General features: G+C 34.9%; 1 protein-coding gene across 2 annotated transcripts in view; it reads left to right on the forward strand.

The window, feature by feature from the left end:
- The window catches only part of PSME4 (proteasome activator subunit 4), a 97,980-nt gene that overhangs the window by 23,418 nt on the left and 47,090 nt on the right, over window positions 1–27,472 (forward strand). For both annotated transcript variants that reach the window (XM_030877216.3, XM_060309168.2), the window contains exons 2-13: window positions 2,059–2,199; window positions 2,848–2,964; window positions 13,877–13,921; window positions 15,913–16,062; window positions 17,407–17,470; window positions 18,068–18,142; window positions 19,330–19,452; window positions 21,597–21,689; window positions 22,492–22,757; window positions 25,466–25,652; window positions 26,327–26,416; window positions 27,176–27,240. In XM_030877216.3, coding sequence (XP_030733076.1) covers window positions 2,059–2,199; window positions 2,848–2,964; window positions 13,877–13,921; window positions 15,913–16,062; window positions 17,407–17,470; window positions 18,068–18,142; window positions 19,330–19,452; window positions 21,597–21,689; window positions 22,492–22,757; window positions 25,466–25,652; window positions 26,327–26,416; window positions 27,176–27,240 — 1,416 coding nt within the window. The remainder of the gene's footprint in view (window positions 1–2,058; window positions 2,200–2,847; window positions 2,965–13,876; window positions 13,922–15,912; window positions 16,063–17,406; window positions 17,471–18,067; window positions 18,143–19,329; window positions 19,453–21,596; window positions 21,690–22,491; window positions 22,758–25,465; window positions 25,653–26,326; window positions 26,417–27,175; window positions 27,241–27,472) is intronic.

Below are 27,472 nucleotides of genomic sequence, written 5' to 3' on the forward strand. Positions count from 1 at the left end.
TTCAGTTGCTTAGAGCAGTGTTTCTTCAGTTTTTCCACAGAAGTCTTTTAGCCACAAGGGAGAGTAAGTGCATAACCGCAGGGGCACTTGGAGCCCTGTCAAGGCCTGAGGTAGCCACTGGGAACAAGAAATGTTTCATTGGACTCTTCTGTTTTATCTTTAAAATATGTGCTGTTTCTTAGGGGATATGGTTTGTTTTCACTTGAAAGTAGTGTTTAAATGATTCTAGCTTTTACTCCTAAATTTAGAGTGCAATTGAGGGAGGCTTCAGGAGTCTGTACCATGTTCATTCAGCAGCCTGAAGTATCTCTGGCAGCCCTGGGCTTAGGGTCTCTATGTATTGTCTTCATTAGCCCATTTCCTTTATCAGGCCTAGGTGGTTAAGAAACTTTCACGGTAATTACTGACAGAGGCAAAACAATATCTCAGGTCTCATTGCTGTCTCCCCTCACCGCCCCCACCCCCGCCCCAATACTGTTTGATCGCCTAGTACTAAGGTGAAATCATGGGATTATACCTTGAAAGTTCAGACAGACAAGAGCTGAATAAATATGCAGCAGCCTGAGAAAATTTAAAAAAGAGTGCTCTTATTGGACCAAGAATATTGAGGATTTTCTGGAAAAAGAAAAACAGGTATTCTAATTTTAGAAGTTAAACGCAAGTTTAATTTGATCTTAGTTGTTGGGGAAGTGCTAAAGATCATATAAGGAATGTTAATGCTGTGTCTTCTGTTGAATTATGTATTTGTCTATAAAATGGTCTTCCTCAGACTCCTCAAAGGAGTTTATGATTTTAAGTATCCAGTAATTTGTTCTAAGTAAGTTTTTGTTCCTTAAGTTTTAGTTACTTCTGAATCCTTAACTATGCCATGCTTAGTCATTCTTGCTTTTTGGGACACCTTTTCCTTAAATTGCTTATAGTTGACGCTTTTGTTTACATTGAGTCCCTAAAGTTAAAAAATTGAAAACATATAATTCTGAGATAAAATACTGTGCTTTTTTGGTAGCAACATAATTTTATTATAGTTATGAGTTAATGCCTAGAAACAAATAGTACAAGTTAGGTAACGCTGTATTGTTTCAGGATTCTCAGTAAGCGTTCATCAAAGATTCTTGTGGTTAAAACAGTAAACTTCTATGTCTGTACTCTTTTGTTCTGTTTTATAATGTTGTGATATGATGTTTTTAAGTAGTTTCAGCAAGTCATTAGGTAGATTGTTATTCTGAATGAGCACTTGCTTAATAAAGGAAAGGGTGCAGAGGGATTCTTTTCAGGTTACCGTGTCCAAAGGCCAGTTAAAACCATGCAAAAAGAAAAGAGCAGTGTTATAATTGGTCATTAAATGTTGATGTGAATTCAGTTATTATAACTGAATTATAAGTTTTTTGTCAATAAAGTACTTATTTGGTAATCTCTTAATTAAAATATAGAGTAAGTCTTTCCTGCACAGTGATGAGTGTGCAGTGTGATAAAATGTTTGACATCAAAGACTTTTGAAATTAAAGTGTAACAATACATATTTTTTTTTATTGTGGCAAACTCTTAAATTTACCCTCTTAACAATTTTTAAGTGTACAGTATGGTATTGTTAACTGTGTGTACATTGTTATACAACAGATCTCTAGAATTTTTCATCTTGTATGACTGAAACCCTATACCCATTGTACAGTAGCTCCCTGTCTGCCTTCCCAACCCCTGGCAACCACCATTCTGTTTCTATGAGTTTGATTACTTTAGATACTGCATATAAGTGGAATCATGCAGGATTTGACTTTTTTTGATTGTCTTATTTCACTTAGCATAATGTCCTCAAGGTCCATCTGTGTTTTAGCATATGACAGCTTTCTTCTTAAAGGCTGAATAATATTCCATTGTGTATATGTGTGTGTGTGTGTGTGTGTGTGTGTGTGTATATATAAAAAACATTTTCTTTATCCATTTGTCTGTTGGTGGACATTTATGTTACTTCCACACTTTGGCTATGTGAATAATGCTGCAATGAACATGAATGTATCACGATATCTGTCTTTAAAGGCTGTATCGATTTTTCTCTTGCAGATATATTCGACTTTATGGGAGAAAATTTAGCAAAGAAGATCATGTTCTTTTTATCAAATTATTATATGAGCTGGTATCAATTCCAAAACTGGAAATCAGCATGATGCAGGGATTTGCACGTCTCTTAATCAACTTGTTAAAGTAAGTCAATGTCCTGTGATTTCTGCTAAGATTTTTTTTTTTTTCTTCAAGGTTTTAGGGAATGAGGAGAGCTAAGTGTTCTTTGGTAAGAAGACCAAGTCCCAAATTACCATTTTGGAAAAAGATTGCAGAAAACTTTATCATAAGTTTAAACCCCATGTGTTAATTAACCTTTTAATTAAGATTCCTTTTTCTCCATGAAGTCTTCTCTTCTCTAGCATATACTGAACTATATGTTGTCTATTTGTTTCATTTATACTAATTACCTTCCCTTATGTAGACTGTAAGATCCTTGTGAAGACAGGGATCATTTATTCTTTTGCTTATCCCAGGCACCCAGCACAATTCGGGAAACACTTAAGTACTCCATAGATAGTGTGGGAAAGTATGAAACTCATCTACAATAATGGTGGCACAAATTTTAATGCCTCTTTTTACCTGGTGCCCCTTGAGGTTTGGACAGCAGCAAAAGTCCTGGTGCACTGTTCTTCCTCCTACCATGTTTTGCCAGTGAGTGGCTGAGGATGGGGAAAAGCAAAACCCACTGTGATGACAGCAGCATTTAACAACTGTTCTCCCAGTGTAGTATGTGTAGTATACACACCCTGAGCAAGCATACACACATGTATTTACTCTTTCTTTAATTAGGAAAAAGGAACTTCTTTCAAGAGATGACTTGGAGTTACCTTGGAGACCACTTTATGACATGGTGGAAAGAATATTATACTCCAAGACAGAGCACCTGGGATTAAATTGGTTTCCTAAGTAAGTATTTCCATTTAAAGTACTTTTGGGGAGCACTTTTGGGGACTCTTAGGGGTTTGATCATAATAGAGAAATGTTGGGTTACTTGAGATAAGCAAGCAAATACACATTTTAATGTGCTCATTTTTATGTATTTTGACTCCTAAAACAATTTATTGCCCTCTTTAAGCTATATCTGAAGCTGCACTTAAGAATTTCCCACCACCATATCTCTAACAGCTAACATCACCATACTGGCCAAAGAAAACAAGAGATTTTTGTTTGAAATCTAATATTTTGTCATGCACATTTGGCATTCATCATAGTATATCCACATATGTTTTAATTCTTCAACTAAAATGAATGCTTCAAAAGGAGGAGCTTTGCGTATTACAGGGGGCACCCACATCCCAGAGCACACACACTCCCAGTTAAAGGAGCATCAGTTTCAGTGATTGACTGTGTTATAGTACAAATTATTCAAATGCACGGTCTTTGGTTTATGTTATTTTCTAGTAATGTTTAGACATAATAAGAGTATAAATCTCTGGCTGTTTATGGCTTCTTGTACACACATCCTGACTCTTCCAGATCTCTAATTTTGGTACATTTTGTATTTAATTCTGAACCTTTACAGAGTACAGTATAATCATCTGTCCTTTTTGATTAATAGTGATTTCAGGCTTGACTGCAAAGTGTCATTTTTCCCTGTTAACAAGGGTTTGTCCAGTTGTGATCTAGCTCTTAATTTTCTCAGTTTTAGCGTGTTTGGCTTAAAATACTCTTAAATTTGTGATTGAGGTTTATTTTTAGGAAATCTTTTTTTAAACTTTTAATAGCTGTTTCCTCTTATTATCTAGAGTTGTTTCTCATATACATATGCACTCATTTTCTGAAGAACACCATTTTATATGCCTGTATTATTTTCCTTTTTCTCTTTTATAAATGAAGTCTTTGAACATTTATTTCTGTGGTTTTTCTCTCAATCCTAGACATGTTTACATATCTACCCAGTTTAGTTCATTTAATCCATGATTAATCCTCAGGCCTCACTTAAGTCAGCAGTCGTAAGTGAATTTTTTTGAAAATGACTGCTGATGACAGACTTTAAAGACTTTTAGGTCATAGGTAAAGAGTGAAATGATGTAAATGGAAAGAGTAAAAAAAAAAACAAACTATAGGTAATTGTGAACTTAGGCCCTAATTGTTTTTTGGACAGTAGTCACAAATACTCTCAGAAGGTATTTCAGTCAGTCACATGGTCAGAAGGTATTTATTTCTTGAAGATTTCATGTGTTAAAACAAGGAAACCCATTTCAACCATAAAAGTGGCAGAATTCATCATGAAACTAAAGGGTGCAATGTTCAAGTGTGTTTTTACTAATATTTATTATGAAAACCCCAAATTTAACATGAAAGATTACTTTTGAGTTTTATTTCTGTCGGAGGGAGCATGGAACAGACTGGATTGACTAGACCTCAAGATCTGAGCCTATTGAACTTTTTTTTTTTACAGCTGTTTATTTTATTTTATTATTATTTTTTTTGGCTGTGTTGGGTCTTTGTTGCTGTGCGCGGGCTTTCTCGAGTTGCGGTGAGCGGGGGCTACTCTTTGTTGAGGTGCGCGGGCTTCTCATTGCGGTGGCTTCTCTTGTTTTGGAGCACAGGCTCTAGGTGCACAGGCTTCAGTAGTTGCAGCATGCAGGCTCAGTAGTTGTGGCTCGCGGGCTCTAGAGCGCAAGCTCAGTAGTTGTGGTGCACAGACTTAGTTGCTCCGCAGCATGTGGGATCTTCCTGGACCAGGGATTGAACCCGTGTACCCTGCATGGGCAGACGGATTCTCAACCACTGGGCCACCAGGGAAGTCCTGAGCCCATTGAACTTTTGACTAGAATCACCATTTCATATATTTCAGGGACCTTTAAATGGAGTTCAAAATCAGTTATCTTTCTAAAATTTTCCTGGCTCATTTTTTGACTGCCTTTGAAAGTCTTTGGTAAATCATGGGGGAGGGAAAGCTATTCCTTCAGTAATTTCTCCTTCTTCAGCATTTCTTTTACTTCTCTATAACCAAGTGTCACACTTCCTGCCCTGACAGGTGTAACTTTGCAAAAGCAGCCACTTTTTTTTTTAAGTACTATGCGTTATTAATAAATATCTATGGCTTTCCTCTTCAGCGATGCCATTGTTTTCCAGGAAATTTTGTTAACGCTTATTACTGTTAGTGTCAATCATTGTTTATAGTTCCCTCCCTGCATCTTGATACTAATTACCATGTCATTTCCTGAAGCTTCACATCATCCTTGCTGTTATGGAAACCTTCCTTAAAAGTTTCACCTTGGCTGTTCTTGGTCTTTTGAAGAGACATCAAGTCTTTGATGAAATCTTTACTTGGTTTACAGTGTGACTCTTAACTGTAATAGACTTTTGTATTCTGTAGATAACTATTCCAAAATGAAATTCATAAATAGCATGACCTTTCTACACTCAAAAATAAATATAAATAATGTTTTAACCGTAAAAGAAATAATGGGAAAGTAGTTTATTATAAAGCAATATATATTTCAAACATGCATGCACTATTATACTAAAAAACGCAGTATAGGAGACTTCTCTGGCGGTCCAGTGGTTAAGAATCCACCTTTCAGTGCAGGGGACGTGGGTTTGATTCCTGGTCGGGGAGCTAAGATCCCACATGCCATGGGGCAACTAAGCCCGCACGCCATAACTACTGAACCCACGTGCCACAACTAGAGAGAAGCCTGTGCACCACAAGGAAAGATTCCGCTTGCCACAAGACCTGACGCAGCCAAAAATAAATAAATAAATATTTAAAAAACAAAACAGTATGGTATTCAGATTTTGCATCTACTTTTAATGAGTAAGTTTGGATTTAAAAGTAAAAAGATCAAAACACATTCTGTATCAGAAGTACAAGAAAATGTAAGATACAGCATAGCAGCATTGTTAGTGGACATTGAAATAAAAACTAGTGCTAGGATACAGAATAACAGGCCACACTTACTTAAATATGATGAGAGAGAGAGAGAAATAACTTTAATTTCAGACTACTGACTGGGAAAAAAAAGAAGTAAGATACTGTTGCAGGTGAGCTGGCCTTATTTATAACATAGTCTCACAATGATTCTTTATGTAATTATGTGGGATGGTGTAGTTACTTAGTATTACAAGACATTATTTTTAAACATTATCACATGTGAAACAAATAGGCAAAGGATGAATTAGGAAAAGAAACATTAATATATGAAGCCATAGAGAATTTGTGCAGCAGACTTTTGCCAAAATAAACAATGTCAGTGTGTAATTTTCACAACATAAATTGTCTTTTGTGTCCTACCAAAATAAGGATGACATTCCAGAAAAACATGAAACATTTTAACAACAAAATTATTAATGAAATTCTCTGACATCCTCATTCTTTGTGTATCTGATAATTGCAAGTGTAGTGACACTTGGTTCTAAGACTGTTAAAGCAACCTTCAATCTTAGTTACATATTTGTATGAAAACTACACATGCACAGGGATTTAGTTTTGGCAAATCAAGTGGGGCAACTGGAATTGCCATTATGCTGTAATTTTTTTTTTCTTTCAGGAATCATTAATAACCGTAGGTAAAATTTTCAGCCAAAGTACAGCCTTCCTTCAATTTACATGTTAGTTGTATTCCTAGAGATTCGATGTCTATTAAAACTGTGTGAAAAATAGTTAATGTTTAAAGCAGTTAACTTTTAGTTCAAGAATTTTTAACCTGTATAACCGTGCATTGGGACATTTGAAAGTCTTGAAGTAATAATTTTTTGTTGAGTCTGGCTAGTCCATGAATTGCAGGATATCTAATATACCTGGCTTTTAATCACTAAAGGTCCAGTGAGTCCTCCCCACAATTGTGGTAGTTAAAAATGTCCCTTACATTTCCAGAATGCGCCCTGCATGTGGTTAGAGGCTTATGGATTTGCTGTCCTCTTAGCCTGCATCCATGCAAGTTAAAGTTTGCTGCCTCATTAATCAGTCTCTCCTGTTTTCTTACCATTGGTCCAGCACTTTTTGCTTTCTTTTTTTCTGTTTTTAATTCTGTAAGATCCAGGTCTTTTAGTTTCCAAACCAGTATTCTTTTTCCTGTTCCAGTGCTTCTCAGATTGTCCATTTAATACCTCCTTCCCCTTCCCCAAAGATGTTTCTTAAGAGGTGTGGTGTGAGAAATTTCTTGGAATTTTTACATTTTATCTTAAACATTCATATCTTTATTAGGCATATTAAGTAATGCTTTCATAAGTAAAAATTTCTTCCACATGTATCTCTTGACTAAAGTTGATGCTCCAAGAAGATGAACTCTATTGGCCTAGTGGCTTGGAGCACTTACACACAGGGCTGTGTGTGTCCACTAAAAGGAGCACACATTGTGAAGTGCAGCTCTGTTGATGCATCCTGTTTTTAAAAATGATGATGTGTTGTTCCAGTTTGAAGTGATCAGAAAGAATACTGGGCATCTGGAACTACTTTTGAGGGGGCACTTTCTTAGTGAGAGGCAGCACTGTAGGACAAAATTTGAAACTTAATGTCTCTTCTGTTAAAAAAAAAAAGCAGTTTTTCAGAATTGTAATTAATTATTTATTCATTTTTTCTAATTTGCTTTAATCTTTTTACTGTTATTATCATATTTTACCTCTCCTTTTTTTTTTTTTTTGCGGTATGCGGGCCTCTCACTGTAGTGGCCTCCCCCGCTGTGGAGCACAGGCTTCGGACGTGCAGGCCCAGCGGCCACGGCTCACGGGCCCAGCTGCTCCACGGCATGTGGGATCTTCCCGGACCGGGGCACGAACCCGTGTCCCCTGCATCGGCAGGTGGACTCTCAACCACTGCGCCACCACGGAAGCCCTACCTCTCCTTTTGAAAGGAGTACCTGTACCATATTTCCATTCAGGTCACACTATATATAGTTACAACAATTAACTTTGAAAGATTTTCAGATTCTTTGGTTCTTGGACTGTTTCATCACACTTGCCTTGATTTTAATATTGGAGGAATCTGATGTGTTAGAGACACTAGTTGGAGAGCCATACAACAGTACTTTCACTTTTTGTTCCTCACAGCTAGTCTCTGTCCAGTGAATTTCTAAGATGGGATCATTTAAAACATTTTAAAATTTACTTTTCTACTTAAGATACTATTGGGGCTTCCCTGGTGGCGCGGTGGTTGGGAGTCCGCCTGCCGATGCAGGGGACACGGGTTCGTGCCCCGGTCCGGGAAGATACCACATGCTGCAGAGCGCTAGGCCCGTGAACCATGGCCGCTGAGCCTGCGCGTCTGGAGCCTGTGCTCTGCAACGGGAGAGGCCACAACAGTGAGAGGCCCGCGTACTGCAAAAAAAAAAAAAAAAAAAGGTACTATTTAGTACACTAGTATAGCAAGTGTTTATAGCCCAGGGATAGAAGTGTGACTTTTTACAAACATTTTATTTCAGAAAATTCCTTAAGGAGCCCTTTAATATGGCATGCTTTGGGAGTTAGTATTTTGTTTTGAGTATTTTCATCTTAAATGTATTCTGAGACATTTTGAAACAGTTTTGTCAGCTGACTGCATGTATTCATAACTATTTTTAGAATACCATTTTTATAATCAAAAGTGAAAGCTTTTTTCATTTGTTAACTGTTTGTCTTTCAAGTCTTAAACTCATGTGCCTTATGTGTTTGTCTTTATTGAAACCACTGCTTAGAATGCCATGCATTTCAACATGATTTTAAAAGCTGATTCCATTGTTTGAAGCAAGGATTATTAAACTTCCTTCTCCTTTCCCCTATTTTCTTCTCTGTCCCCTCCTCCTCCTTCTTTTTTACTTCCTCTCCTCCTTCCCTCCTCCTTTCTGTCTTTTTGCCTCAGTGGCAAAAGACCCTTTTTACTTTCATCTGTTTTTACTTTCTACTGGAGAAATAATTTGTAGGGTTTTTTTATTCAAAAGAAAAATAAAAATTGGAAAAAACCTAGGTAGTTGTGAACTCGATACTAGCAACTTAAGAGCTGCTTATTGTTTACTTTGTAAAAGAAGCATCTGAATCTTTTGGGCATGATTTTATGTCATAAAACAGTGTCCCACACACTTAATTGGAATAACATATTACAGGTTACAAATGTAGGCAGCACGGTAAAGAAAGGTATTGCTACTAACAAAATGTGGGGGAATTATGCATAGATCAGTTTTTACAAATGAACATAGATAATTCATGTTTGAATTGCTATGTGTATATATAGAGATTTATTTAGTCTTATTACTATCAGTTCAGTTTTTGTGGGTTGTTTGGTGTTTTAAAGGTTTACATATTTGCATCATGAGTAGCTTGGGCCTAGATAACTCATTTACATTTTAAAAAATATTTAAATATCTATTTTTCTTTTATATATATTCTAAGGTGGATCATACAGTATTAAACTATTTCATTTTTCATATTAATCTGCCTCTGGAGAAATTTGATATTTCCCTTTTCTGGTACTTGTTCTTGATTTCTTCTTTCTCTGTTAAATCTAAAAGGACCATTTGAATTGGTACTCTTATCCTTAAGATACAGTTAAATCCTTTGTTCCCCCATCAACACATGAAAATGACATTTCTTAACCTCTGTTGGGGTTTCTTGATATGTGTAGCCACATTTCTAAGCTTAAGTTACTACCAGCAGCTCAAGAATGATCTTTAGCTACAGAATTTAACATGATAATGAAATATGAAAGTAATTTGTCTGAGAACCTGTTGAAATTTAAAATAGTTTACAGTTATTTTGTTAATAAACAATGATTATTAATATGGCATTTGCAGTGATTTTTTTAACATGGTATTTGAGGAACATTCTATTTGCTTTTTAAAAAATTCTATTTTTATTTGGAAATTAAAGAATAATTGGTTGATTTTATTAATTTTTATTAATGACTTTGATAGTGCTTCTTTCAAAAGTTGTGCTACAATGATCTTTCTCTAGAAACTGCTCTTTTTAAAGCAATTTAAAAAATACTCAGTTCACATTGATCAGGCTTGTCATCACTTGTAGCCATTATACACACTCTTTTTACATGAGTGGTCAGGATTATTACAATTTCTTAACATTTACTTGCCGTAGAGGCATACTTTTTTCTTGAAGTAATTGTATTGAAAAACCCATGTTAATGCTACATCAGTGATGAAGATGTTATATGTTTAGACTGTCCTCAGGTAAAATTATCTTGAACCTAATTTTGTGTGAAGTGGCTGTGAAAAATGACTGCTGATTTAACTAAGCAGTATTAGATTTTGTAAGATTAGATATGCGGTGGATAGTGTTTGACTAACTGATGGTGGATTTGTTTGGATTTAGGAAAAGCAGGAAAAAACTGATATATTAAGTTACAAGGAGGTTGAGGCAGAGGTATGTAGAATATACCAGGGTTATAGTTTCCCAGTTCATTTATAAAAAAGCAAATATGATTACTCTGAAGTTAAATTTTAGTTCAAGAATTGTGAAGTGAAGCTGAACGTAGTTCTGGCCGTGGGCAGTCCACACTACTCTCATCTTGAATTTGTTATTTGCTGTACATTTCTCTGGTTTAGAAGTGAATATTGTCCTGACAGTTAGGTAAGGCTAAGGAGGTAGGAATCATAAACCTCGAGATTTATATAAGTCCAACTGTCTCAGTAACTGGAGGCTAAGCTTTTGGCTTTACTCAGGCTTCTCTGCTACATATTTGGCATTTATTAACTTAAGGCATACTTAAGTACCTAAGTATTTATTTGGCATACTTTATTAACATAAGCAATCATAAAGTACGTCATCATAAGGAAATTGCATCCCAGAGAGGAAAATTCACACAGAGTCATTTGTTGAAACTGGGACAAGAGCTCAAGAACTGGGACAAGAACTTACTTTCTGCCCTGATAAATAGGGTGGCAGTTGGGGAAGGACTTTCCTATTTTGATGCAATTTCCTAAATGTAAATTAATAGCTTCTCAGAGGCAGTAGAATAAATGTAAAAGCAAAATGAGTACAAATTTTCATTCTTAAGGAGGTTGAAAATATAATTTATTTTGGCCAGATATGAAATAATAATTGTAGGTAACATTTATTGTGCTTAATTCTGGGCTAGATAACTGCATTCTTTACATTATCTTATTTAATTTTTGTAACAGCTCTTATATAGATATGAGGCTATAATACTGCGCTACTAGTAAGTAGCAGGACAGGTATTCAAATTCAGATCTGTCTGACTCTAAGCCCAGGCTGTGAACCATTTATTACATGATATACTGTGGCTTTCTTTTCAAGCTAACATGCGTTTACTAAGAGGAAATAGGGTACGAGAAAACCCACCCAAAACTTTGTCCCTCTGTAGATCCCTTTTGATTAAAAAAAAAAAAAAAAGTGTTTTGAATTGTTGTCACTTTAGTATTAGAATTCCAACAATTGGAAAAGTTTTTAGTGATTATTCACTCCCTCTAAAAATTAGTGAAATATAATCTAGTAGCATCTACCCATAACCTTTTATTTTATTTTTAAACAGAAACATTGTTCCCTTCATCTTGAGAGATTACAAGAATCACAAAAGGTCACTATACAGATATCACAGGTTAGAGAGATTGTACCCTTTTCTGGCTAAAGAGTATAACTCCAATGGCACAGGCCTTATTAAGGAGGGGTTAAAACAGACTTTATTTAGATGAACTAAATCACATTCCCACACACCCTATTCCTCTAATGAGTGAAGTGACAGCTATCAAGTCTTACAATTAACCTTCTATTCTGAAGAGTGAAGGGAACTGGAGAAAACATGTAGCTATGCAGCCTTTTATGACTTGCTTCCTAGAATCATTTTTGACATTATAGGAAGTTTGTTGGTAGAATAGAAAAATTACCAGTGAAAATAGCAGGTTTTCTGTGTTGTACTCTCAAACCAGCTGCCACAGAAACAGTTAAAAGTAAATGTAAAGTTAACATGAACACAAACATTAGGAACTGGTAGAATTATAGATCTTCTGCTTATTTCCTTGGACCATAAGTTTACCATTTTAGAATTATCTTTTTTAAAATCTGCATTTAAGTTAATCTCTTATTTCATTTGGAACTAGATGAACCTTCAGATCTTACCTATGAATTCTAAAATTTGTTTCTAAGTTGGTTCTTTGGTCCAAACTAAAAGAAGATCCAGAGATCGATGTTCTTTGTTGTCCTGATAGAAAATGTTTATAGAGCGTTGTAAATAAATAAATATATTTATAATATATGTATATATGTAAATGAACACAACCTTGTTATAAGCACTTTGGAAATGCCCAGAAGTAAAAAATCATAGTCGTGGTCTTCAGGGAGTTGTAAATGTAGTTGGAGAGAAGTTTGCTCCCCTCCCCCTCCTTTTTTTTTTTTTAACTAGGCAAACTTAGATGTTCCCTCAATTAAACTCTGTTTCTGAATTGATGAATTTTTTTTGTGAGAGAAGGTAACATCTCTCTTTGATAATCAGAGAAAATGCTCCATGATGGCTCTCTGGCCATATGGTCATCTTTTTTATTTTAGAATTATCTCATGAGTTGTAGCCCGGTTTCCTCTTCAGTTAATTTTTTTCTGAGTACTTTTGAAATTAAAGAGGATTCTTACTGGGGCTTCCCTGGTGGCGCAGTGGTTGAGAGTCGGCCTGCCGATGCAGGGGACACGGGTTCGTGCCCCAGCCCGGGAAGATCCCACATGCCGCGGAGCAGCTGGGCCCGTGAGCCATGGCCGCTGAGCCTGCGCGTCCGGAGCCTGTGCTCCCCAATGGGAGAGGCCACAACAGTGAGAGGCCCGCGTACCGCAAAAAAAAAAAAAAAAAAAAAAGAGGATTCTTACTGCTTCAAGTAATGAAATTATAGTTTTCTCTCTTGGTTATATACATTGATTACTTGTGTTGAGTTTGGTTTGTGTTATTCCTTGGAATTTCTTTGCAAATTAGTTCTTAAGCTTTCAGAGAAGTTGGATAGACTTCTGGACTTAAGAATTTCAAGCAGCTTAATGAGAAAGTGTCAGGTGGAAGCACTGCCTGAACGTTACCCCTTTCCCCCATAATTTTTTCTCTTGAGATTTGGGGACTTGTTTTATTTTTTACTTTTATACATTGTATTGTAAGTAGTCACACATTTATTTTAAAATTCCAGTTCAAAATTACCCTTTGTTTTGTTAATTTGCATTTGACCTCTTTTGACTGTGGTCTACTTAGAATTTTAAACATCCATTCTGGTGATGTGTGTTTAAACCAGTACACACTAGCCTTTTCATTAAAGTAGAAGTGTTTATTATAAGTTCATATACAAATATTTATGTTGTTTTCCTAAATTCACTTGAACCACCTACAAGTTGGAAAATAAGTTACAGCTTTTAATGTTCCTCAGCTAACTTTTTAAGTAGCTGGTCAGAAAGGTGGCAGTTGCTTATTATTTTGATGATCGTTGCTGGCAATAAAGTGCCTTGGAGGGTTATAAAACTCTCATCAGTAGGTTACAGAAAACTGGTTTCTGGTAGTTGCTGACAGAGGCACACCGGACTTTACTGTTTGTTTTTTGATGTAAAAGCACTTTAATAAAAATTTAAAATTAGAATTTGAAGCCACTGAACATACTTCTTGATATATTGATAGGTATATGGTCATTGCTGCCCACTTTGTAAAGATCGAAGATGATTTGCCCTTTTTCTAGTTTTCTTCCCTTTTTTTCACTGCATAGAATGAGCAAAATGAAGGCAAAGGGAAGAGTAGATTACAGAGTTTAGGTAGTTAATTGTTAGAGTTTTGTCTGTATGAAAGAGAAGGATTAGTCATTCCATATACACAGATAATATCTAAATGTATGAGTGTATCTTAGAGATATTTATTAAAAATGTGTTCTTAAAATACACCAACCTAATTTATCAAATGGCTTTTTCTCCTCAGTTCTGTAGAAAATGTTCTCAAAACACTCGTGAAAAGCTGCCGACCGTAAGTAGCTTCTCAATTTATAAAGCCTCTTATTGTTTCTGTGGGCTTTTCCCCATATTTAGTATGCTTTGAAGAGGAATTTAGAGGTATAACTAGTCTCTGATATTGTGATGTTAGTCACTGAGCACAACATATCATCTCCAGCTCTTCAACTGAACTTTTCAGATTTCATTTATAAATTTAGAAATTTTTAACTGGTGTGGGTGTCAGTCACCCATTATAAAGTAAGAATGCAATAATGTACGTATAACTGGCTTCATCTGAAAGATTTTCCTAGAGTATTGTTACTCAGATCAAAAATATTTTCCAAAATGAGCCTTGTAGGTCTTATATTAAAATGAATAATAATAAGATGGCGCATAAGTTTTTTTCTACTGTGGTCTGTTTCAGTAGAATATTTGACTTTGAACATCCCATATTCTTATGTTTAAAGATGAATATGGATAGAATTTAGTTTAATTAAAGTCCAGTTGTGTGGACTTGAACTATTTTTTCATTCTTGTTTATCAGGCTGTTCTAAGACATACTTCTGCTATGAATGCAGTGAATTCTTTTGAATGGAAATTCGTATATTTATCATATGCTTGTAATATGAGTTAAAGTTATTTTATAGATCAGATATTTGTTGCTGACCTCCTATACTACTCAGTCTCGGGCAAATGTATTTTCAATATATAAAATGTCTTCTTTTAAGAGGCTTAAGATCTAACCTGAGTCATTCAATAAGCCACCAAGGAGCAGTGTCATTTTGTGAAACTTGATCATCACTGAGGTACTTACTGGTTTTTAGGTTCTTTGATAATTCATAGAATGCCCAAGCTTCTGTTTTGGATTACTAGGCTAACAGTTGATTCTGAAAAATTAGGAAGGGGAATCAATGTATGAGATCTTTGAAGGTAGAATATATGAATATATTCTGCCTTTAAAAATTTTTTAAATTCTAACCTGTTGCACAACGATCTGGTACATAAATGCTTGATGAACTCAACAGAAGAATAACTAGAAATGTAATTGTATTTTTCACATAAAGGAATGAAGTGTGATTCTAATAACACAGATGTATAAAGATATAATAAGATTAATAATATGATGTATAGGCCAAACCTCCAAGTGTATCTGAAAGGGTTTACTAACTTTTTGGGCCATACCCAAATCATAAATTTTCATATGCTTTTCATTATTTTAAACCTCAGTTGCCTACCCATTTGGGTATCCATTCCATACCCAAATGGATAGTGGGTCCTCCTTATCCATTTACCTTCATTTTGTGTGTGTCTGCACACTTCAGATTTTATTTTTCTAAATCTTTTCTACCCCAGGGATGCTCCTGCCCATTTCATAGAATTTTACAATGTTAGAGCCTATAGGACTCGATCATCTAGCCCAGTCCTCTCTTGTATATAGGAAGAAATGTATAATCAGCAAAGTGAGAAAGAGAACATCAACCTAGGAACCTCTGGTCCAGTGAGAGTAAATGGTTTGTTCCTAAGGTGCCTAGAGGTTCCTGGGCTGATGTTCTCTTTCTCACTTTGCTGACTATACATTTCTTATATAGACTGGATTCCCTATGACAAGATTTTTTTTTTTCTATTGCTATTGCACAGCACATAGGATGAAAAAATACAACAATCATGTTTAAGTTTGTAGGTGATTTGAATGACTTTTTATTTTATCTGAGGTTTATCAACTTTATGTTGGGTTGGCCAGAAAGTTTGTTCAGCCATCTTACAGAAAAACCCAAACGAACTCTTTGGCCAACTCAATAACATTTTCCCAAGTCCACAGACAAGAAAATTTATCTTATCTAAGTGTGATAGGCTGTTTATTTTAGAGTTGTAAAAATGTGTGTTTCTTGTAGGTAATATCACACACATTGATAGTGTGTGATATTATCTCATGAGTATCTTCACCTTCTCCTCCTTTTTTGTCAGGCATATAATGATGTAGAGCATTTAGCCAATGATCAGATACATGAAAACCTTCTTTATTAGTTATTTTCCAGCAGATGCCACAGCTGAGATGCTAGAAGAATGGCGGCCATTAATGTGCCCTTTTGATGTAACGATGCAAAAGGCCATCACTTATTTTGAAATATTTCTTCCTACCTCCCTTTCTCCAGAACTTCATCATAAAGGTTTTAAGTAAGTATATATGTATATCTTGACAAATTCTAGAATATAGTAGGGAATACATACATATATATATACACATATATATGTATGTATGTATGTACATTACAAACTATTAAAGCAATAATAGGTAAAAAATTTACCAACTCAGCCATTACGTTTCTTATACTTGAAGTGTGTATGTGAAGGCTAAAACAGTTAAATATAGGATTGCAAATAAAGAGAAAATAACACTTGTATGTCAAGCCAAGTAAGATGTGGGCTTTAATTTAAGGTATTGGGAGAGAAAGAATAATAAGTACAAAAAGGGGTTGAAAATTTCAATAAATAGGCAGTGGTGGAAATGTTAAATTGCATAGAGTTTAGGGAAGGGAAAAGTGTTTTTCTAAACCTTGGTTTTAACCCTCATCATGTGTAGCATAGTTTTTCTTTGGTCTTTTTTTTTTTTTTAACTTGTTCTAGTCTTTTCACTGTTTTTAAGAACTGTTTTTTTCTTGGATGACTACAGGTATATCATAAACCCAAGAATGAAAATATTTAGGTTGTACTTTTATGAAAAAAGTAAAAGGTATGAGGAAAAGACTGGAAGGATCATAGTAATTATCAGTATATTATGGGTTCATGCTTAGCCCTCCCACTCCCCTAGCATGTTTTCTGTAGCTAGATGTCAAATCTTTTATTTCAGTCAAATCAGAAATTTTGTATCTAGCTGTATGTTTGTGAAATTTTAATTTTAATTAAAAACTTGTAATTTCTTTGACATTTGTAAAGATTGGTTAATAATATTCAGATGTTTTCTTGCCCCTATAGTCGCTTCTGTTGGATTGGCCAAAAAGTTCATTCGGGTTTTTCTGTAAGATGTTACTTTTTGGCCAATCCAATGTTTCTTTAATTTGAGAGTTTCCACCACTATAATTTAATTACTCCTAACACTTTGTGGCTCATTTCTTTTATGGAGCATTTACCATACTGCTAGTTAATGGTGTAATTACTAGTTGGCATGTTAAAAGAGAGTAAGGGAGAGTTGCAGGAACAGGTAGTAACGGGAAAGCATTAAAGCAAAAAGGTAGGGAGAGGAAGGAGAAACTTGTAAACAGTGTTAGATAGGGGTAGACAATTATTTAACAATGAAGTAGAAATTTGATGAGATTATTCTTTTTAGCATAAATAAATTGAAAGGGGAATATTCAGACAAAAGTAGTTCTTTTTCCATTAAGTTTGTAACTTTCAGTGTTTTTTTCCTAGGTTGTGTAGTTATCAGTAAGAATAATAGATTAAAAAAATACAAAGGATACCTGGCTTTGAACCACTTGCTATAAATCACTTGCTATTCCTAACAACATTTTTCTTCTTCAGACTTTGGTTTGATGAATTAATTGGCCTTTGGGTTTCAGTGCAAAATCTCCCACAGTGGGAGGGGGTGAGTATCCCATTTTTTCTTAATATACTTTTTAGTTTGGAAGTAACTATATCGGATCATTTGATAAGTAACTTCAGTTCCTTAGAATTGGCTATTAGCAGTGTTGTAGTCAGTTTTTTAGAATTTTATTTGCTGTATTCTAAGAGAACTAGGATATTCATTTTGGTTATATTCTTTATTTTCAAAATATTCTTTATTTTGGTTTTATCAATATCTGAAAGTATATACATGTACTGTGAAATGCATGAAGAGTAAAACCCTGTTGTTTATTTCCTTTTGTACCCTTACTTGCATGGCGCTGGACACCTGGTGGATGTTTTCTACATGTGTGTTTGATTAAAACTTATTTTTCTCTTTGCATTGTGGATGATGCTTTGTCATTTCCCTTTTTTAATAAGCATTTCAAGTGCAATTGATTTTTAAATGGGTGACGAGAATCAGAACTTAAATTTGGAGATTTGAAAAAACTGAGTCATAAATCAAATTCAGTTGTGCCCATAGTGATTGTTCTGAAAAGAATAAATGGATAAGGGGTGTGACTGTGACCCTTAGAAACAACAAATGTATTAACTGTCTTTTTTTTTTGTTTACTTTCAGCAACTAGTAAATCTCTTTGCTCGATTGGCTACAGATAATATAGGGTACATAGATTGGGATCCTTATGTACCAAAGGTAATTAAGAACATTTGAACATATACAATAGTACTGACATCATCTTTATGTCTTTAAGAAGTGTGTTTTGTATTCTTATTTCTAGCACCACATAAAATATTTTTTGACTGTTAGTAAAAACATAAGTAATTTAAAGGATAGATCGTTTATTTTCAAAAAGTAATTGGATCATATCAAGTTATCATAAATGTTTGATTATTTTGTCTTACCTATGCAGGACATGAACTATAAGTTTCAGAGTAAGTAATTTAGAAAGTACTAAAACTATTATTCAGGGTGTCATACATTCATCCCTTCCAACGAATTTTGTGTATTGTATTTGATTGTTCTTCTAGAGTGTTCCCCACTTTTAAAATCACATTGTATACTTTCCTAGAGTAAGTAAAGCTAGAAAATGTCTCTAGGTGCATTATTGCATATTTGGTATTGTTTCACCTGCTGTAGAATCATCGAGCTTCAAGAAGGCTGTTACGGGGCATCCGGGTGGTTCTGATGTGCACACTGACAGTAGAGCAGAGCTGGGGAGCAGCAGAAGGCATATGCTCTGATTGCCTTTGCTTGTGCTGTCTTTCTCTGTTGCTGGCCAATAGAAACTAAGAAGGAAAAGTAAATTTCCCCAGTCTTTAGCCCTGCCATATTTGACATATTTAACGACAGATTTAAAAAATAAATCTAATTGTATTAAAATACAGTTATTAAATGACAGATTAAAATGCAGATTCTTAGGGGATAAAGTCAATGGTAAAATTTTGAGAGGGAGAGTAATCGGCCAGAAGATATTTGTGTTTTGTGCATCCTTGGCTTGGAATGAGAGCATGGGAAAAATAATTTTATGTGCATTTAGGGAGGCAGAAAGTAGTCAAAATATTTCACATTGAACTACAGTTATCTACATTTTGCCTTTTTATGTTTAACTAAGTCTCATTTGCCAATTTTGGAGTACATGGATATGGGTGCTTCATTGTCACATGCCTGTGACCTCAGAGTGTCATTAAAGAAAGTGTACAGACACTTATATGAAATTCCTAAGGAATAAAGCAAATTACTAAACAGTATGTCATTTTGCTTAAAAACCAATCAAATGAGAATATATATTCAATATAGTAACACTAATGTGTAACACTTAGGTTAATGAGTTATTTGATATCTGTAAATATTTATTAATTCTTCTTTTTTTCTTTTAAAAGATATTTACAAGAATTCTGAGAAGCCTGAACCTCCCAGTGGGAAGCAGTCAAGTGTTAGTCCCAAGATTTTTAACAAATGCTTATGATATAGGACATGCTGTAATATGGATCACCGCCATGATGGTTTGTAATACATTATCTTTGGTTTATATAGTTTATGTAAATTTTGTGTTAACCACATAAAAATTCTACATAATCACATAATTCTAGATTAGTGGCTTATTTGGTCACTTGATTCTTGGATATTTCTGATGGAGTAAGCTTATGTTTCTCAGACTCAGAATGTAGTCATAATGTACCATTTATAAATCTCCTTAAGTAATGGACCTTGAAAGTAAGGGTCAAAAGTTCAGAGTTTTGATTATTGTGATCATTTTGTAATATATAGAAATATGGAACCACTATGTAATACACTGGAACTAACAGTGCTATAGGTCAATTATAGTTTAATTTGGGGGGGTGGGGAAGCAGTTAGAGTTTTAAGAGATTCAGAATGTCTGTAATAGTTTTACAGACCAAGAGCCAGAGTCATGGGTAAAAGAACTTTCCCAAGTCAAATTGATAATGATAAAGGTAGATTTGAACTCAGGGTTCTGCATATGCTCAATATTAATGCATTTATTGTCAGTGTTCACATAAAACATCATATTGAACACAAAGCTTATTGACCAAGTAATCTTAGTGAAGGGAGAAGTATGCAGGATTATTTTACTGACTGTCATCTTCCAAATATATACTGTAATTTTCTGAATTGTCATTCATGTTGCTTCTACAGTTATCTCCTTTTTGAATTATTCTGCATTTGATATTTGATATTGTTCTGTGTTTGCTATTTTCTCCCAGGTTATACTGCTCGGTTGGCTGTTTCTGTCAAAAAGACAGAATGGTTGTGAGAAGTTTAGCTCTTAAATTTCATTGTAAGATTAAAAGAAAAGAAAATCTCAACCTCCTCTTTTTTTTTTTTTGTTATTTTATTAAACAGAGGGAAAATCCCATTTTCTTTCTGATATTCAACAACAGCAAAAACATACAGATATTTAGTATTTTACGTAAGCAATGAGTTAGAACTTGTTTTTTAGGAGCCACAGAATTAGATCGTGATTGGTATCAGCCTTATTTTAATGTTGCTGTTTCTCACACAATTGTTCTCATTGGCAGTTTAATTTTGTGTTAAATATGAATATTTAATATAATTTAAAAATCAACAGTGCTAATTATTATGTTAGAATTTTGAAAATTTTATTGGTATTTTGCTATGGAATTACGGTCTCAGTAGTTGCCCTGTACTAAATTGGGAAACGTGAATGTGGATTTTATTTCAGCAGAAAGACATGTTCCTTATGTAACTCGATATTCTGCCTTAGGTTTGTGCTGATTCTTTTTTTACTTGAAATATAATTGACATATAATACTATGTTAGTTTTGGGTATACGACACAGTGATTTGACATTTGCATGCATTATAAATCTGTGCTGTTTCTTGAAAGAAGATCATCTTGAGACAGATAGGAGGTTTCAAGGCCAAGTTGTAGTCCTTTATTCCCAGGGTGGTTCAACTTGATAAGATGATTGCCAGCCTTTTCCTCATTGCCGCCGCCCCCCTCCCCTGGCCCCCCCTCCCCCGCCACCCCCTCCCCAATCCCCATCCTGCAGCCCAGGTTCTGTGGTTGTTTGGTTGGCTGTTTTGGTAACAGATTAAGGGAAAAATTTTTTTTTCTTTTTTGAATCACAATATAGTCACATATAACAGGTCTAATCACTTGAAACATTTAGAAGTAATAATAAAATATTTGAATGCACTTATGTAACTCTCACCTCCTTATTTCCTGCTGTGAGAACTTCTTCACTTCTTGAATCTTTTAAGGAATGCTTTTTATGCTTACTGTTGCCACAGTTGGTTATTTTAAGATGGTAATCTTAGTGAGAAAAATTATTTAACTGCAAAGAGTAAAAGATATTGTTATTCTAAATTGAAAGGTACCTTTTCCATTTTCTGATTTGGTTTCAGTAAGTTGCCCTTATTTTTTATTTTAATTTAATTAATTAATTAATTTATTTGCCCTTATTTTTAGTAGACTGTCTTGGATTGATTTGTATGAAGTTCATCCGGGAATTGTTTTTGACTTTTATTTAGAGGTAGAATTGATTTTTGCCAGCAGGATGAATATAAGCCACGTTAAGAGATCTGTATATAGGCCTGGGCCTGTTAACCCCTTCAGTTTTACAGATAACGTGGGTACTGATATTTTTGCTCTTTTATCTGAACAGGGTGGACCAAGTAAGCTAGTGCAAAAACATTTGGCTGGTTTGTTTAACAGCATCACATCTTTTTACCATCCTTCAAATAATGGCCGCTGGCTGGTGAGTAATGTTCATTTTTTTACTCTTAGGGTTTGGAATTTTTTAAGATATGGTCACATGTAACTATTGCCTATTGTTTAACCTATGATACATTTTCTGTCCTTTGTCTAAGATTTGGCTATATGTCAATGATCAAGTTTACATTAAGTTACCGTGTTCACAGAACATATAGAAATAAAGATAATACTAGTGTGGTAACTGGTATGTTACCACAAACCCATGGAATCATCTCTTCAGTTTTATCATGTTAGTGTTTTTTGTTTGTTTATTTGTTTGTTTTTAAGTTGCCTGGTTAAAATGGCTTTTCACGTAATGGAAGATTCATGTGGTGCTAGAAATTAAAACTGAAATTTGAACACATCTTTATTAATTATTATCAATGATTAATTGATAAGAGTATTTTATTCTATCTAGTTAGGCCATACAGGTCTTTGTAATAAGATTATACAAGCTGTTAAACAGCAAGGTCCTACTGTATAGCACAGGGAACTATATTCAATGTCCTGTGAAAACCACAATGTATGTGAAAAGAATGTGAAAAAGAATATATATATGTATAACTGAGTCACTTTGCTATACAGCAGAAATTAACACACCACACTGTGTTGTAAATCAACACAGTATAGTTGTAAATCAACTACACTTCAATAAAATTTTAAAAATAAAAAGGTTGTAGTCAAAAAAAGAATGATTATACAAGCTGTTATTTTAAAAAATCTTTACTTGGGAGGGTAGAGAGGAACTATGAATATCTATAGGGGAACTAGAACCTACCTAGGACCTTCTGCTTCTGTGTCCCCAGAACAAGTTAATGAAACTACTTCAGCGGTTGCCAAACAGTGTTGTTAGAAGATTACATCGTGAAAGATACAAGAAGCCTTCTTGGTTAACTCCTGTGCCTGATAGCCATAAGCTTACTGATCAAGATGTTACAGACTTTGTACAATGCATTATTCAACCTGTCCTCTTGGCTATGTTTAGCAAAACTGGTAGTTTAGAAGCAGCCCAGGCTCTGCAGAATCTTGCACTCATGAGACCGGAGTTAGTAATACCCCCTGTACTTGAAAGGTAAGTATAGCTTTACTTGTTTCGTTGAAGCCTCAGCTGTGGCTACTGTTATTCTCTATACTCTTGTGCTTGGCTTTCTTTTCTTTTCTGTGGCTTCTGTTTTGCTATCTTTGTGCTTATTCCTGTTCCTAGAGGAGACAAGACATTTTAACCTAATGATTGGTAACTTGATAAAGGTTTATTGGAGAGAAAAGAAAATTGATATGAAACGGATAAAATAAAATATTTTGAATTATTTGCACATTTTAGCTACTCAAGTTTTTGCTCATAAATAAAGCTCTGGCTGTTCTTTCACAAAATGTGAGTGTCACTAAATATTGAGAACATGGCGGTGAATGTGATTTTGCATTTCTATTTCTCAGGCTCAACGATAGACAAGAAAATTTGGTTGCCTGTATTATTTTCATATATTGTATAACCTTGTGTGTATTTCCACAGTGTTGATTTTACTGCATTCGTTGTTTTGTATGTTGAAATAGTAACAAAAGTAGTTCTCCATTTGCCTCATCACTGTCACAGTGTAGACCTGGTGTGCTTCGTAGGAGAGAGCCACTCTCAGTTGTCTTGAGTGTTCAGGAGCAGATTGCTTAAGCTGTCTGTTATTCATTCCTTTGCTCCCTGAACTTCAGCTTTATGATTCCTCTCTAAATGGCTTTGTCAAAAGTAGAAGAAGAATGTTAGATTTTGGAGTCCAGAAGGATCTAACAGTTTGAGTTTCTTAAAACTCAGATTTGCCCAAGGTCCTTACTGGCAGAATACAGATGACAGCTTATTTTCTAACTGTTGAGACAAGAAAATTGGTGACATTTACTTGGCAAAGGGTATCCTGTTAAAGATCTTCACCAAAATGGGGCTCCATTTTTTGTAATTTGAGTTGCTTGTACTATCTTGCCCTGTCTCTTTGCCATAACTATTTAAGTTGTACTTCACTTTCCCAGCCTCCCCTGTTTTTTTATGTATACATCTTGGGGCCTTGAAACTTCCAGCATGTACAACTTAATTAGGAAATGGAATGGGGAAGTTAGGCAGTTTCTACTCTGTCTTCAGCCTTCAGTGTTCTTTGCTACTTGACCTCCACATGGTAGCAGAAGCTATCAGTCAGTGGCAAGTCCCTTGATGCTCTTTGGAGAGGAGAGACTTGCCTCTAAGGGGGGACTTCAGTTGTTTGCATAGTCAAAATTTTGAACTCTGAGGTGTTGGTGTTTCTTTACTTTCCCTTTGTTTTGCCTTATTTTAATGTTTTCCAGCTGATGAATTATGACTGGTGAGATAAGTATTTAGTAGAACGAACAAAGCTTATAAATGCAAATACAATTATCCATCACATTTTTCTTTAGTTCTCAAATTTTGGACAAATTTAATACCAGCATATTCTGTTTGTATGCTTGGCCAAGATAAATATTTAATTAACAAAAATGTCAATACAATGACATTTTTTGAGACTCATTTGTAATTTTGTCCTGTTTAGAAGTGGCATTGCTACCTTTTTTTTGACGGGTTTTTGTTTTTTGTTTTCTTTTTCTTCTTCTCTCTTTTTTTTTTTTTTTGGCCGCAGTGCACGGCTTGCAGGATCTTAGTTCCCCGATCGGGGATTGAACCTGGGTCATGGCAGTGAAAGTGCCGAGTCCTAACCATTGGACTGCCAGGGAATTTCCAAGCAAAAGTCTTTTTTAAAAAATATATATTTATTTGGCCACGTGGGGTCTTTTTAGTTGCAGCACACGGTATCTTCGTTGCGGCATGCGGGCTCTTAGTTGAGACATGCAGGATCTAGTTCCCTGACCAGGGATCAAAGCCGGGCCCTCTGCATTGGGAGCGCAGAGTCTTAATTGCTGGACCACCAGGGAAGTCCCCAAGCAAAAGTCTCTTAAAAGTAAAAACGTAGAAAAAAAATTTTAGGCACTTAGTTTTGCATCTCCTGAAGACAGCCTCTGCTGGAGTTTTTGGTTTGTTTCATTCATCTTTTAAAATAAGCATAGGTTTGATTTTTTTTTTTAATCCTAGTTAGAAATCCTTCTTTTTTCCTACTTATTTATAATTAAATTTCCTTATTACTTATCTTTTCTGTATAAGAGGAATTTAAACTGACTGTATTTTGGATTTTTTTTCCCCCTATAGGATAGATTCTCAAAGTGAAATCACTGAGCCATAGAGTGAGTGTTCTTGGCTCGTGATCAAAGATTGCGTTTGTCTTATTCCCCCTGTTTTATTCACTCTAGTCTCAGGCATATTCTCTTATGTTTCTGATAGCTGATTTCCAACTTTAAAATACAGTCTTTTTAAAAGTATAAAATAGACCCTTCAGCATTTTAGTAAGATTATTTTTTCCCGTAAAAGGGAAGAGTGGAGTAGTTGTAACTTGTTATTCCTGAATTCTAATAATCACTGACTGTTAGATTAGATGCAGTCCTATTGGAATGTGGAAATGGATTAAGATGCTGAAAGAATGCAAAAATCTACCAGCTAATATTACTTTTCAGTGTGGAATTGGCATGGAGGAAGGTGGTAAGGTGGCAGGGAGTTGGGGAAACATGTACCTTTCCTTTATTTGTGTGATTCTGTTCACTTTGAGAGCAAATATTCACTCAAAATACTGTGCCAGCTACAAACCTTTAATCCAAAATGCAGTTTATGAATTTAGTATGTTTAATGTGTATGTATGTTTATCTGTGATGGAAAATTTTTTAAATTCTGTTTTCAAACTATAGAACATATCCTGCACTAGAGACTTTAACAGAACCTCACCAGCTCACAGCTACATTAAGTTGTGTAATTGGAGTAGCCCGCAGTTTGGTATCAGGGGGCAAGTGGTTTCCTGAAGGTCCAACACACATGCTACCTCTGTTGATGAGAGCATTGCCTGGGGTGGATCCAAATGACTTTAGTAAATGCATGGTGAGCATGTTTATGATTCTGTTTTGTATCTAAGTTACAATTATGTAAATGGATATCTTATTACTTTTTCTTCAAATATTCTTTAGAACATAGTAAAGTGTAAAATTTGTTAATGGTAGCAGAGTTATATCTGTAGATGCTCAAGTTTAGGTCTGTGGACAGTTAGTTGATCTATGTAAGGTCTTCCTTAGTAATTTCCCATAACGTGTGCATTTATGATCATATGGTGTTTTAAAGCTCATTACGTATCTCCTGTCTTCCTTAAGCAGATACATTAAAAATGATAGCATATGATCACTTGTGCTTCCGTTTGTCTGCACTTGTCACAAGGAACATAATAAAAATTACTGGGTGTGAAATGCCAGATTCCCCTTATACACACACCTTCTGACTTACAATATCGTTCACTTTCCCTCTTCCCTGGTCTCTAGCTTCTGCATTAGCATTTTCTATTTACTCTTAGCTAATGTTATATTTTTGGTGGGAGGCACAGTAACTTCTCAATGACAAAAGATTGCAGAACTTTGTGCTTAAACCAAATAAACTTTCAGAAAAATTGTTGTGGAATTTCCCTCAGAATAATTTATTTGGTACTTTATTGTAGCTTATGGTATACATGTATTTTGGAACTAGAGTTATGTAATTAATATTAGATCTTTTGTATCTTCCCATAGATCACATTCCAATTTATAGCAACATTTTCCACCCTGGTGCCTTTAGTAGATTGTTCATCTGTACTACAAGAAAGAAATGACCTCACAGAAGTAAGGATCCTTTCTGGTTGTAAAAGGATTGGTTAGCTGAGTTCTGATTCTTACTGTATAGGCATAGTAATATTTGATAGTTTAAAAGCAACTTTGCAGAGGTGCTCATAAGTTAAAATTACTGTTTTGTGACCACTGTTTTGTGACCAGAACGATATAAATGGAGGTCATCATTGATAAAATAATCTGCAGAGCACCCACCAAAGGGGGTGGTCAAAAATAGGCTATTTTAGTAAACAAGTGACATGTAAAGGTGTATTTCAGTGTTTTGTCACTTTTTAATGTTTTGTTAAGCAAAGGTGGTGGCATTTTGTTTTTCCATCTTATGTTAGGAATAAATCTGTTAAGGGGATTGGCATTTAATGAAGAGAAATTTTCTTCATTACTGTCTGGATTTTTTTCAGAACAATTTTCTTTATTACAAGTATTTTACTACCTGACTTTTGGCATTTAGATGTTTAAGTAGTGAGAGATAATCCTTTACACATACACCAGCAGTTTGAAAACTGTTATTGATTTTTTAAAAAATGGCTGCCTGACTTCTGTTTTGAGCCCTTACAAAATATGTTAATTACTTCTTATTTTGGTTCCTGGAAAGTAGATGAGTTATTCTAAATTGATACGGGATTATGGTGCTGTTTCTCAGTGCTCAATGTAATAATGAAGTGTTAGAAACATTTTGTAGACTACAATTGAGTTTTGTTCAGAGAAAAAAATCAAAGACTATTTTAAAATTTTCTCCACATTGACATGTTACAGGTGGAGCGAGAACTTTGTTCTGCCACAGCTGAATTTGAGGATTTCGTCTTACAGTTTATGGACAGGTGAGCAAGTACCCCAGATATCTCCTTTATCTGACATTCAAAAATAGTGATGTCCTGTCCCAGCAACTTTAGCCTCGTTTTGCATTGCAACCTGTATTTAATTATTGGGTTGGCCAAAAGGTTCGTTTGTTTATTTCCATAAGATGGCTCTAGTAATACTTAGTTGTCTTTAACTTCATTTGAAACAATTTTGTTAGATTGTATGTGACAGCTGTCATATTGGGGTGCATTT

The sequence above is a fragment of the Globicephala melas genome, chromosome 12, assembly GCF_963455315.2.
Source record: "Globicephala melas chromosome 12, mGloMel1.2, whole genome shotgun sequence".
Lineage (NCBI taxonomy): Eukaryota > Metazoa > Chordata > Mammalia > Artiodactyla > Delphinidae > Globicephala > Globicephala melas.